General features: G+C 40.3%; 1 protein-coding gene across 4 annotated transcripts in view; it reads right to left on the reverse strand.

The window, feature by feature from the left end:
* The window catches only part of cep170aa (centrosomal protein 170Aa), a 50,368-nt gene that overhangs the window by 14,778 nt on the left and 21,048 nt on the right, over positions 1–14,542 (reverse strand). For 2 of the 4 annotated variants that reach the window (XM_088086562.1, XM_088086561.1), the window contains exons 5-10: positions 13,137–13,218; positions 12,780–12,835; positions 12,450–12,681; positions 10,677–10,814; positions 6,702–6,872; positions 5,875–6,180 (exon numbers count right to left, since the gene is read on the reverse strand). In XM_088086562.1, the coding sequence (XP_087942688.1) occupies positions 5,875–6,180; positions 6,702–6,872; positions 10,677–10,814; positions 12,450–12,681; positions 12,780–12,835; positions 13,137–13,218 (985 nt within the window). Of the gene's footprint in view, positions 1–5,874; positions 6,181–6,701; positions 6,873–8,599; positions 8,727–9,148; positions 9,378–10,676; positions 10,815–12,449; positions 12,682–12,779; positions 12,836–13,136; positions 13,219–14,542 lie in introns of those variants that run through there. The other 2 variants (XM_088086563.1, XM_088086564.1) reach the window with 2 other exon arrangements.

Consider the following 14,542-nt stretch of genomic DNA (forward strand, 5'->3'; position numbering starts at 1 on the left):
GTTTGCTAACCATTACAGCCTTGATGAACTATGACCTTTCAGCTGTGGCCCGAAATCATTCAACCATCAAAACACAATGCCTGGTTTACCTACCACATCACTGCTATTACTACATTTTGATCAGTCTGGGTCAAATCAGCGTGTCCTCTCTCGAAGGCAGACAGTGTGCCACGCTAATCCAGACATGCCACCCACTCAGTTACTGGCCCTGCCTACTGCTGCCAGTGAGAGAGGCAGCAAGGGGGAGGGGAGGAGGAGAACATGTAGGGGGAAGCAGGAGTAGGAAGCTGGATGAGAGTGTGTGTGTTGGGGGGAGAAAGGGCTTCAGGGATGAAGAAGGAGGAGGGGAGGTAGAAGGAGACTGGGAAAGAAAAGGGGAGGCTGAACTGGGAATGAGGATGGGGGGAGAGGAAAAGAGGAGGGTGGATGGGAAAGGAGAGGAGCTGGATTAAGTGAGAGAAAACACAGAGAGAGTGGGAATTCTTAAGTGAAGGAGGCTCTGGATGTAGTATAATGCCACTAGAGCTGACAGCCACTTGCACAATGAGCCAGTCAGTTAATGAGCAAACACTAAGGCAGTCAGGGTATCAGAGTATTCTTAAATTGTCGCACACATTCAAACACAAATACAGAACTGTCATTTTTTATGCTTTCTCCCATCTAATAAATCCCCACAAATAACTATGATGAGAAAATAACTCATATAATAGCATAATTCCACGATAAATTAACTTCTTTACATCGTATAAAGTGCGTTTATATATTTTGGAGTGAACGCTGTAGAGTCCTCCATGCCAGTGGCTATTAGACTGTTAAATGTACACAGCTGAGCTGTGGTGACACATATATACAGCATAATACTGTATGCTGTGTTGATGTGTATGTACATGTATGGAAGCTAATTAATTAAAATTCAATGATTTATGGACAAGGGGTGGGATTAAATACATTTTTACTTCTTCTCACTCCTTTTTGAATATGTAAAATCATTATGTATTAGACCATTTCTTTTACTTAATGTTTTTCACTGTACAGTTATTACTTTTTTTTGTCTTTTTTTGCGTAATAATTTCTCTATTTCCTTTTTTACATGTTAAAAATAAATCAAATCATATCTATCTATAGAAAATCGAATGCTTATACACTGTCAGTTTTCATTGAAGTTAACTTATAACTAAGTGGTGATGTATGTATAGACCAGTTTTCACTACAGCCACTGTGTGCAAGGCACGAATCAAGTACTAGAGGTGGACTGCCCTCCATGAGTAAAGAGGACAATGTGCCTCCATGGCTGAGTGGATTGTAGTGGTTTGCCTGGGGAACTGTCCACACACTGTGACTTTGAATCAGTCTGATGCTCTGATGTCTTTCTGTCTAGATTTGTCTTTACTGTGATCTGCACTCAAAGTCACATTAAGGACAATTTGTTCTGTATGTAAATAATGCACAGCTATTTAGATACGGAAACAATTTGCAAGATGTGACTTTGGTCCAATTTAGACAAAGGTGATGTATCAGTGGGAACTCCATGGACTATACACATGACAATCAGTTTACTTGTCATGGTTAGTACTACTCTGCCTGTGAAAGCAGTTGTATGATGTCCTCTGTAGCTCTGGAGGAGATGTCATAATGGTGTCATGGAGGGTTATCTGGATTCAGCCTTGGAAATGTGACATGTACAACAAAAAGCCTGTGTTAAAAAGGAGGTGTGGGGGGTGTGGGGGTGTGATTTGAAAGACAGGAAGAATCTAGCAAAGGACAATATTGTGTTGCATTATGGAAACTGTAGGATGTAATACTTTTACTTGACCCATACTAGGGACTAAATGTGAAGATACCTCACACTCTACTGCTTTCATTTTTTTTAAACTCTCTCTCACAAGTTCACCAACTTTATTTAAGTACAAAATCATATTTCTTATTTTCCTTTACTTCTTTCCTCTTCACCAACAATGCATGAATTGAATATCAGTGCTTTTTCAAAAGGATACTTCAGTTTTTTTTAAACATTTTCCCACAGACTTACATGGTAAAAGAAAAGTCTGTAAATCAGTCTCATTTTTTTCAGCATCACAACTGCTGCAAAATTCAAATTTAAATCATTTTATCCCCATTCGGATAAACAGAGAGCTAAACTGGGCACAGCTGCCTCAGCCGGCAGAAGTTTCTAGTGCACATGCTCTGTGGGCCAAATGATAGCAGTTTAACATTTTTGGCTTCATGCTTCACTGAGCAGCTTCCATAGAAATTAACAAATTTCTGCTGCCAACATTGTATCCAGGTCTCTTTATACATCCATGGTGTTATCAGCTACAGTAGATGGCAGCTGGCAGTTCATGTTTTAAAGAGTTAGTTTAGTTTTACCAAAATCACACAATAATAAAATCAATTAACTTATCAAGGCAGCAGCATACCTGCAACTCCTGTGTTCTGAAAGCTCAAATCACTGTTTTTTGCCAGCGGAGTCTGAGCATAGATGAATATCATGGTTCAGTTCTGAGGGTCTGACTGCAAGGTAAAGCGGTGAAAATATTAAATAAATAGAGCGCATACCTGTCTGTCTCCCCATACTAGGGGTGTGTCAAGTGACATCTATTGTATGTAATACACTGACTCCAATTCACAAGATCAGTACTACCCCTTTAAGTACTTTTTCTGCATTGGCGGATCACAATAGCTCTGTAGCCTCAGGCAAATTTCTGAGTCTCCAGCTCATTTGTCACATTCCACCACTCAACCTCCTCCATCCTTCCTGTCTTTTATCACTGTTTGAAATTTAAAAAAAGGCATAAATTTTATTAAAAAGAAGAAGAAAAGAAATGGCATAAAGAGAATGAGAGATGAAAGCAGCAGAGCGTTACAGTAGCTGGAGCAGATCAGCAGATAAGCAGACAGAGAGAGGCTGGTCTTTCATGCTGTGTGCAACCGGACAAAGAAGCCGTTGGCAAGGGCCAGAGGAGAACAGAGGTATCTGTGAGAGTCCAGCGCTCTGCACCGCTCGCCCCGCCATGACTCACAGCGGAGCTGGACTCTGTCTCCACAACTGGCTGTACACACACATACACACATTACACACACACACACACACACACAACTGAGCATTTGACAGGGATGTGCTTATTTCACATGCATGAACAGCCACAGACAAGCAAACATGCAACCCCAAACATTTGTCAAATTGTGGGTCATACTAAACAATATATTATGCATACACAATACTGAAGTTCAACCCTTATCTGTTAAAGCTGCCACTCCAAATAAATATCAATGCACATTAATCATGAATCAAAATTGCAAAAAAAATCATGCAATCTCGATAACATTTCACATCACACATTTATAGCCTTACACTGATCATAATCAAATCTTACTTGCACAGAAAAGACACTGATTTTCAGATTTTATAATACATATAACAGTTAATATTCCAACACTGGTAGAAATAAAAGAGAATATAAAGAAAATAATTAATCCTCCACATTACTTTGTCTACAAGAACAGAAACACTCACCTTGATGCTTACAAATCAAATGCTTTGGCTCAGTTGCTTCCTCTCAGTTTCCACGCCAAACCTCTGCCTCTCTCTCTGCCTCCCACCTCTACGACACACCCTAAGCAACATCACACACGTGCCTCTCCTCCCTGCATGCTACACTGCTTGTCTGCAGATCAGTGCTGAGCATGTCTGAAACACACACACGCAGCAAACACAGACACGACGAATTTCAGCCACACAAATCCACATGCGAGCAGCACATGCTTCACACACACCCTCCATCAGCACTGAAATGCGTTTTTCACACATGCTCCTGCAGCCGCACACAGACACAAAGAGATGCTAGTTTTTGTCAATGTATGTCTGTATTGTCTCTTTCCTTGGCATCATTTGCATCTCTGTTACTATAACAACTATCTGCCAAAAACCGCTCTCTCCTCCTTTCGCCGCCTCCCTTTCCGCTTTCACTGCAGTCCCGGCAACAAGCCTCCCTCTCTCCCTCCTTCCTGCTCGTCTTTGTCCAATCACCTTTGCTGTTCTTGGAGTAAATGCTGCTGTCAGCGTAACAGTTAGGTTCTCCCGCCTTTCTCACCCTCTGTCCCATCTGCCTGCGGTACCTGTTTTTGCGCGCCTCACATGTCCACGGCCAGCGTCAATAGACAGCTTTCCATGCAGCTGTTCACCTGCCCTCTCCTCTTAGTCAACTCCCTCCCTCTTCTCCTCCTCACTCCACCCATCTTTTTTTATTTGTGACAACCACAGTCCACTTCATGGTCGTCTGAATCCCCTCTCTTACTTAGGGCACTCAAATACTGTTTTTTAGTATCAATCAGCTTCAGCTTAAATTGAAAAAACTATGTCTTGCAGCCCCAAAGTCAGTCAAACAGTCAGTTAACAACATAATCATCCATCAGGTGAGCCACTCCGTCAGCCAGTTGACATGCATGTAGTACTAACTCCATCTAATAAATTAGCTTCCCTGCCTTCCACTGCTGCCTCACAGATTTCCATTTTCATCAGCTCCTGTGTGTTCGTCCCTCCTCCACACATGTCAACAACATCATAAATTGGCCCCTATTTAATTAAGTCAAGACCAGCATGTAGTATACTGTAGCCTAGCTTAGCATGAAACTCTCTTTACTGGCAACAGAGCCTCGCCCAATCTGTCCAAGTCTCACAGAGACCACTGGCAGCAGGAGCCTACTCAGCAGTTGGCTGCTTGCAGGTACAAGGGACAAAGAAACGCAGAGAGGCTTACAAATTACAGTCATGGTAATCTCTAACTGAGATAAACATAGAAATATGACAGAGAAGATTTAGACAAAAAACAACATACTGCCATGCTTTTGTATGCCTCCGTGCACCACTCAGGTTGCACTTAAAGTTTACATCCATACTTCACACACATCTTTACAATCAGCACATTTACAAAGTGGTTCTTGTATTGTGGCCAACAACATCTTGTATGAGGTTACCATGACCTTGACCTTTGACCTTTAACCACAAGATTCTAATGAACTCATTCTTGAGTCCAAGTAGATGTTTGTGCCAAAATTGAGGAAACTCCCTCAAGGCCATCTTCTGATAAAGCATTCACAAAAATGAGACAGATGTATGGTCACAGTGACCCTGACCTTTGAAAATCAAGACCTCATCATCATTTCATTCTTGAGTCTACTTTAATGTTTGTGCCAAATTTGAAGGAAATTTCTCAAATCACTTTCACAAGAATGAAACTGACAAGGTTTAAGTGATCTTGACCTTTGACCACCGAAATCTAATCAGCTCATCGTCGATTCCAAGTGAATGTTTGTGCAAAATTTGAAGAAATTCCCTCAAGGCGTTGTGGAGATATTGCGTTTAGAAAAAAGTGTACGGGTGGGCGAACGGGCATACAGACGGACAACCTGAAAACATAATGCCTCTGGCCACGGCTACTGCCGGCGTGGAGGCAAAATAATTAAACCAAAAGTCACATCTAAAGCTACTGTAGTCATGCCATGGAGGCGTATTCACAGAAAATGTGCTCAACATATGTCTCTAAATGTTGGAAAAACTGAAATTTAATGAGGGGCAGTGCTACGCTACTCATACTAAGCCCTGTCATTGGATTTTACACCAGTAGCAGGGGTTTAAATGTTTGTCTGCTAGCTGCTAATCCCCTGGCTTGGTTACCGCTGCCAACAGCCCCTGCTAGTAACAAAGAACAGTCTTCACATAATAATGGAAGAGATGGAAGTAGAAACAGTGTGAACTAGAATCCTTTGTTAGAGAAAGGAAGGAAAAATGACAAAGAAGTAGAGAACCAGAAAAAGGTACAACAAAAACTTAACCACAATGCACATATAAAAATGTTAACAGAAAACAGCCTTCACCTTTTAGCCTCTTGAGATGGACTGGCACATCACTCTTGATGCTCTTGCTGTCGTCCTCCGTTGACTCGCTGCGCACCAGAGTGGGGTCATTCTGTGCTAGCCAGTCAGCCACCTTGCTCTCCGATGCCATCATAGCGGCTTGCAGTGTGCTCAAGTCCCGTCCACATGCCCCTCCACTTCCTGCTCCGCTCTTCTTGGAGCGAGATCTGTGATGGTCGGGCGTGAACTTTGACACATGGTCTTTAATGGTGACTTTCCCAGGAGAAGTGTTGTCAAACTCTATGGTGAAGGAGGCATGACCTTGAGCTGTGAAGCAGACATGTCAGTTTTGTTACTGTCAGTCAGCATCACTCGCAAAGAACTACTAAATATAGTGGTGCTGGGTGAAGCACTTTAAAAAATGAATGTATGACTGACTTTTTGGTATAATCAAATGATGGAAATACACGGTTAATAGATTTTTATCCAAATATAATACAATCAGCTGATGGCTTCGGTTGCAGAATGATTGCTTCTCTGTTTGTCCTAGACAAACAGTAGCCACTTCCTGTTTTCTGTAAATCAAGGTCTCTTTGTGTCATAAAGGAACACATTTCCCACAAAGGCAAACTTGATGACACTTAACTGTATACACCAAAAATACAGTAAATATATGAACTGTACTAAATGTCACAAATTACACTAGTAGTGGTTTATATATAGTCTGTTTATAAACTACAAAGGCCTTGATAGTTAACACAGACAGTATAAACTTACATTCCCTTTAAACTCTAACAAAGACTTCTTTTATTTACCATAAATCAGAATAAATTAAATGTATTATTCACCTGCAGTGGTGTGAGTGGTGGTGCCCTCTGTGTCCTTGGTGGGAATCTCGTGGATGCCATTGCTGGCCACGTGACCCTCCTTGGTAGGCATCTCAAAGTAACTGGAATCGTGGGTGGAAGCATGAAGGCCGTCCTCTTTAGCTTTCTCACCCCGGCGAGCCTCTTTGCTGTCTGAGGATGAAAAACACATAAAGTTGTGACTAAGCTTAATGATTTAAAATTTGATGTTTATGAGAACATTTTTTTAAACTTGATGCTCAGATAAACTTTTTATAAATATTTATGAGTTGAAACAGGTTATAAAGAACATATCCGTGTGACTGGTAAAACAAAAATAAAAGTAAAGGGGTGGTATCTCTAAATGTATGAGTTGTCATACAAACAAAAATCTTTTGAAAACAAAAAAAAAAACAAACAAAAAAAACAAAAAACATCTAAATCTTGAGCATTTATTAGTTTAATAACATAACATCCCTATGCGTAAATTACACGGTGAGAGATGAATACAGGAATCCATTATCAAAAGTCAAGAGTGAAAGGTCAATCTAGGCCCACAATGGAAAGATTCAATCATGGTCCTCCCTTCAGCAAGCGTGTCTCTCCATTTATCAGAATTACTGTCTCATCTGGGGGAGGATGCAGCCATATAAACTACAAATGCTACAATACACACACAAACACACTGGAGTCATGTCCGTCACTCTGGATGAGATGTGCTGGTACAGCTCTTTATAACCTGCTTTGGGGCATTAACAATATGGAGCACTTATTTTCTCATCTGTTCATATTAACAAACAGAGCCTCTGTGGGATCTGAATATGATAAACGATACTTTCAGAAATTAGAGAGGCCATCTGCTTCTTGTTGGGGAGCAAATGTACGAGCATATGGCAATTGGCAAAAAGAAAGACATGGACACTGACTTTACAGAATATAATTATTAGTAAAACATAGCGAGTGAATATCTGGTGAATAACATATTCTATAAATATTATTGCTATGTCAGACTCAGGCAAAACACAATCTTCCCAGAAACAAAATCTCTTAATTAAAAGGCTTATTTTCCACTTAAGTATTATGAACTTAACTAAAGTACTAAAATATCTCTTTGGATTCGTCTTTGCTGATCTGCAGTTGCCAGCATAAGCTGCTCTGCAAGTTTGGGAAGATTTACAACATGGATTTAAACTGAGTGCAAATATCAGGATCTTAAGATCAAATACGATGAATGATGCTTAAGATCTAAGGACTTAACTAAGAAAGTAATACCATACAAATAAGACTGAAAGGTTTAAAAATAAGCACGTAAAACAGACAAAATGACAGAAAGTACAGTATATGTTTGCTTCTTTTTTAAAATTATTAAGAAATGACTAAACTTCCTGTATCTCACCCATGTAATATGTTCAAATACGTGTGAACACTGTCAGAGCTTCCACTGATGTCACAATAAGTCGCATGGCTTGTCTGGGAAACACCTCACGATTTTTTGTAAAGTTAGGAGTTTCATGAATAAGTTTGATGCCATTCATAGCAACTTAAGCTTTACTGCTTTCCATCAGCCTAATTCATACAAAGATAAACACTGACAATAGGCACAGCATTGCAGATTAATCACATCCTAAAATATATGAGCATTCAACACACTTTAAAAAGCATCTCCTGTTAGATAAGTTTGTCTGACTTTGAAAAACAGTAGCAAAACATAAAAGTAGTGCATCTGTCTTCCCATTTCAAATTCTAATGTACCTAAGAGCTAAAGCATGTTAACTGACCAAATAGTTCTTACAACATCCACAGGTAATAAAGCAAGGCTCACTAATAAAATGTTGACTCAAATTGACAGCCCTTTAGCAGCTCCATTAGCTAAAGTATATGGAATTGAAAGTAATACTTACTGGAGGATAAGAGAGTGGTTAGCTAATGATCACTGCAGTAGAGAGCGAGAGAGTGGTCTGTTTGAACACTGTGTGCACGGGTGTGTTTGTGTGTGTTGGGAGGAATGGGGGAGCTGGTGCAATGGCGTAACCCAATCGGCTTGAGTGACAATACACAAGGAAGGGGGGTAGGGGGCTCTGACAACACAGCCTATTCACTGCAAAGGAGAAAAGGACATGCACTAAACTTAACTGACATTCAAATGCATGCATCAATAAAAACACACTCAAACAAAATCACTTCCTCTTCAGGACCTTTTTTCACTTCCCCTTTGCTGCTACTAAATCATATATCTGATGTTAATAGTTTATTAGAGATGATTTCGAGGACGTGCTCACATTTTTTTTTTCAAGACATGATAAGATCTTGTTTTGAAGCATGTAACCTACATAAAAACATTGCGCAACCCACCCTGGGGAGCACACCGCTTAAACAACGACATCACAACATCCATTTAGCACTCAGTCAAAAAGTCAGTGCGCCACGAGGGCAAAAAGCCTTCCACTCACCCTCTTCCATGACTGAAGTAGCCAATCCCATTGGTCTGATTTTTCGGAAAGCTTTTAGAGTTTCAAATCACCCTGTCACGCTTGCACAGACTTACTCCAAAATGAGTCTTTTTTTAATCTCATTCAACACCATTCACACTCATGGTTTAACACACAAAGTATTTCTAACTAAAAAGCTGATGAACAAAATATTCCTTTTCAGGCTGGCGTAGACGCTCCCAGCCTATCCATCCAGATGTGATGAGAGATTTGAAGCTCTTCTGTCTGCTCCAATGTTTGTGTATGATTAACCTCCCCCCACTTCTACAGACTATGCTGGTCCACACTAAACCAGCCTGGCACAGACTGATTTTGTGTTGCTGAGCTGTTTCACTATTGGTGTAGCCTCTAATCCTGTTACTCTGACTATCCAGCACCAGTTAACGGGATCCCCCCAGTCCAAAGGACACTATACACGCACATACTGTAGGCACACAAACATACAGGCTCTGAAAAAAGCCTTTGTGTGCACTTGGGTGTACACTGTTACACACACAAACACACAGTCTGTCCGGCCATTGCCCCATTAACATAGAGCAAATAAACAGGGCTTAAGGGCATTAGATCAAGCTACTGTTTCAATGCTAACATAAAATTGTCTGCACTGCATGATTCATATTAGTATTACATTTAAGATGTGGGCTATCAAATAGCATACTGTTTTTAGCACACAGCAATATATCATGCTATTTTTACTTTTTGCTGACAAAATATAAACGAAGAAATGCTGCAGTTTGTAACTTTCCATACAAACTGCATCAAAGAGGGTGGGTATGTTAGATATACCATTTATCTGATTCATCGCAACATACAAGGTGGCATAAAGATTTAGAATTAAATTACCAAATTCTGTATTAAATCTGTATCTTGAGGAATACAAACATTTTGTGTATTCAGACAACTGTGAAAATGACATTTTAGTATGTTTAACTCTTCACAGGACAAGCGCTTATGAACAATGAATGAATGAATGAATGAATGTTACTTTCTACTTTATATTTAGTGCAAAATCTCTTGTAAAAGTTACGACTACCAGCCATAGACTGTAACTATAGAAATAATGGATGACGTCACCATAACTTCACTCACTGGTTTGTGGAGTCATGTTTTGAAGCCTTGAGTTCGACAGGCTGTACCAGGCCGTAAACATGTTTATTTTTGCTGTTAAGTTGGGCATTTTAACATGGGGGTCTATTGGTATAGACTTGCTTTTGCTTTTCAGTGTCAAGTGGCCATTTGAAGAACTGCAGTTTTTGGCAATTCTATGTTGGCCTTATTTTCAGCCCTGGAGTTGCTGCTTGCCCCAAACCAAAACTTTTTTAAAAATCTATGGTGAAATTCTATGATCGATGATGACATCATTTGACATCAGCAAGCTTTCTTTTACTAATGTTTTGGCAATATAATATTGTCCTCATACTTGTCCACTTTAGATAGAGTGGTAAGGAGATAAAGGTAGTTAGAAGTTCAAAATCAGAATAGCTCTTACCTGAAATGGAGCTGTCGTGTTTTTTGCTGGATGACTTGGTTTCCTGCTTGAAGGAGTTCTCATCATCTGCATCTCCATCCCCCCACCAGGACGGCTGACCGTACAGTGGCGTCCCACGAGGCAGCGCTGTAACATCCCCTGAGACAGATGCACAGACACATTTTCACAAAACTTTGCAGAAAGCGAACTTTTTAAAGTAGCTTAAACTACAGCCTGTCATGCTTGACTTGTTTATTATGTACTTTATATACTTTGGAGCTGTTGAGCTGTTCATTGTATCAGGATGACACAAAGTGAACCCAGCTGCTCTTTGTCTATGTGTGTGTTGGTGCATTAATTCCCCTCTGGTCAGGTCCTGCACCACTGACCTATTTTTTTTTAGAACTTTAGCCAGCAGGACGTGTCTTTATCATACTCTCTCTCACTGTCAGACACACGCAGTTCAAATGAAAGAGGGACTTTTTCGTTTGCCTCTCTGTCCTCATTAGAATGAAAGCTGACAAGGGACAAGCATCCTGCTGTAAGTGGACAGCACAGTGGAGAAGTGACAGGAAAGACATGCAACAAAAGTCTCCAGCTGGATCAGCAATGATGTTTAGGAAGACTCCTCACACGTTAACTTCTTCCTCCTCCTTCATCCTCTACCTTATTTTGCTTTGAGTGCTGCTTATCCTGAGCTATATGTAAGTTTAATCACAGTATATCCAGATAATTATAGATGCCGTCTGCCAAATTGCGTGCAGTAAGAAGGGGCTTTCTCTATAATAGCTACTGCATGCTCCCTATGAGGTATAATATCTGGGTGAGGCCTGGTATTACAGCAGTAACACCGCAGGACTACATCCACAGAACCATAGAAAGGGTGTCATAAAAAACATGAGCAGCAGATGGGGAGACATGCAACACCGTATGTGCATGTTTCATAGTTTTTTTGGCCAAATTGTGCATATGTACGTGCCTGCCTGTGAATTTGTGCATTTTAAGAAAAGTAGTGCTGCCATATGGGTTTGCAGTATGCAGGCACTCTGACCCTGTTACTGCTTAATCTGTGCAATAACACAAGCCCCATGTGGCCTTGTTTTAACATCTGGAGATTAACTAGGACCCCTGCTAGCACCCTAGCCTGGTCACTGATGTCAATTAATGGGGACAACCTCAGACCCTAAACCGCCTTTATATTGAGAAAGCGTGACTGATGCTTGTGTGGTGGTTAAAGCCCTTTCCCTGGTGACCATGTCCACCCCCTACTGGCCTGACATAAAACCCCACCACACTTTGTTTAAGAAAAAATGGATGTTACCAATTATTTTGAGGTTTGACAATGCAACGTCCGAATAAACACAATTCATTATATCCTATTCCCAATGTATTAGCATTTTTAAGACTTCTGAAAGATTAATTTAAGTAATTTTAATACAAACTAAGGCCTTATTTTAAGATTGATGAATTCAATGCGTTTTAAGACTTTTCACGGGTCAGTGGGTACCCTGGTCTACAGCTGTTCTCTTCTTGTTTTAGAAAGTCACAATACATCAAAATCTGTGTATTGGTGTTGAAAATGTGACATTTTAGTATTTACAGAGAAGTAGCAGTCTGTTTAAAATACTTGTCCACAGGTATATATGCGGAAATAGAGCAATAATAAAGTGTTCTTAGAATATTTGTGCCTTCATTTCTGACCCTAACCCTTTCTTATATTTAACACAGTAGCTATTTCAGAGGCAGCCTCACTTTTTATAGTGTCATAATTTTCTCTATGATCGTGTCTCTCACCTCCTATCCTCTCCTCTGCTTTGTGACTGTCCACAGGTTTAGCTGATGGCTCTTTGGAGGAAGTGATGCCATCTGACACTTTTGTCTCCCCTGACCTGTGGGTGCTGCAACTGGGGGATTTGAGTGCCTTTGTTGGGGTCTTAGCGGGGGACTTGCTTGTGGTTGTGGTTGTAGTGGTTTCTCCGTTGGACGGCTTCTTGCTGAGCTGGAGGCCGCTCGTAAACTTTTCATGCTTAAGGGAAGATGAAGAAAAGAAAGAATAGTAAGAGATTTAAGTAGTAATATATATAACCGTACATCATGGTAATACTTGAGTATGTGTGTTCTTACCTTCAGAGCCTCCTCAGGCACAGTGAGCTCTCCTCTCACCACCGTGAACAGGTTGGTATGTGAGACAGACAGGTTAAGGAAATAATGGCCACAATAGCATAATTATGTTACAAGCACGCACGCACGCACGCACGCTCACACATACACACAAACAGACACACATACGCATGAAACAATTTACCACTGAAAGCAGTAAATTCTATTATGTTCATGTGGTATGTTTTTAAAGAAGACATCAATGTAAGAATTAAAATAATAATAACTGGGTTTGAACAACGCTTGGCTGCTCAACAGGTTTTTGGAGGGACTACTGGTGTATGTATGACAGCTGAAGAGGAGATCAAAAAAGTAAAAGGATATCATATCCAAATCTCAGCTTGTCCTCTAACTTTAAAGTGATGTACATCTGCTCCTGGATGCGGACATCATTTACAAAGGTCTGCAGGAGGAAAGAAAAGGCAAGACAAAAAACAATATGGTAATTTAAATCAAATGTAACAATAAAGAAGATAACACCAAAGAAAGGCATCTAATTGAGCTGGTTTACATGCCAGTGTTTGAGCTTTCAAGTGAAAATTGGGGTGGCAGCTAACAATTATCATTGATTAATCAGCTAATTATTTCCTGAGTCAGTTTTTTTGTCCATTAATTAAAAAACAGTGAAACATAGCAATAATAGTTTAAACAGTGACATGTTCAACAGTCGACAACAACGAAATGCAGGAAATTGTCAAATTTGACAAGCTGGACCAAGACCATGTTTGGCTTGAAAAATAACAAAAATTAATTGTTTTATCAAAATATTTGCTGATTATTTTGTGATTCATTAACTAATGGTTTTAGTTCAAGTGGAAATATAAAACCTTGCTGAGCTATTTTATTTCTGGTTTCAGTGTTTTTGCAGCTGTAACAGTTTGAAGAAGCTCTCACTGCCAGACACACGTGACTACATGTGAGTTTAATATTTCTGTGAGGTCTGAGGCTGATCCTGGCATCTCTTGATTAGAAATTAGTCTGCGTAGCCAGGACTAAAGGCCTTAGCATGAGAGGTACAACTTTCTCTCCAACTGTTTTCTCTCTCATCTCTTTCTTTCTCCCATTCCCCTCTTTCACCCCTCCTTCTTCTCTGCAGCTCTGAGACAGATCAGGTTTCACTGAACTGCAAATGAAATTCTATCATACTCGCACTGTTGTTGTAATAAAACATTCCTGCCTGCTCTGTAGTGAGATGAGTTCATGGCAGCTTAACAAACCAGCGATGAAACAGCCACAGTAAGACGGTAAATGGTGACATTGCCCAAACACGGCTTTTTTACTCACCACTGTGGCAAATCTCTGTATATCCACTGACTCAGCAGGAGAAAACTTCCTCTAAATCCAACCAAAGAAGCTGGATAGTTAATGACACAGCAGGAAGTGACTCTGACTCTGGCTTCCTGTCTGAGCGCTGGAAAGGATGTGGGGGACGTTCTGCATATGTGTCCAGTATGGTGGGGCTGTGACTGAGTGCTAATCACTACATATGACTAATGGCATGTGGCAGCTGTAAATGGATTTTACTGAGCTACAATGTCAAAGAGAGAGGTCAAGTGTATCTACACACACTTAAAGTTCAATTGTGTTTCTCGAGACATTTTTTAAAAATGTTTTAGATATCTATTTTGCCTTCGATTGACTGATATACTACTCAGAGTAATTTTTAATAACCAACAGACACCACAAAGTGTGTTTTTAAGCACACTTTACTTTCTTAAAGGGACAGG

Source organism: Plectropomus leopardus, chromosome 13, assembly GCF_026936395.1.
Source record: "Plectropomus leopardus strain MGB_pleo_1.0 chromosome 13, ASM2693639v1, whole genome shotgun sequence".
NCBI lineage: Eukaryota > Metazoa > Chordata > Actinopteri > Perciformes > Serranidae > Plectropomus > Plectropomus leopardus.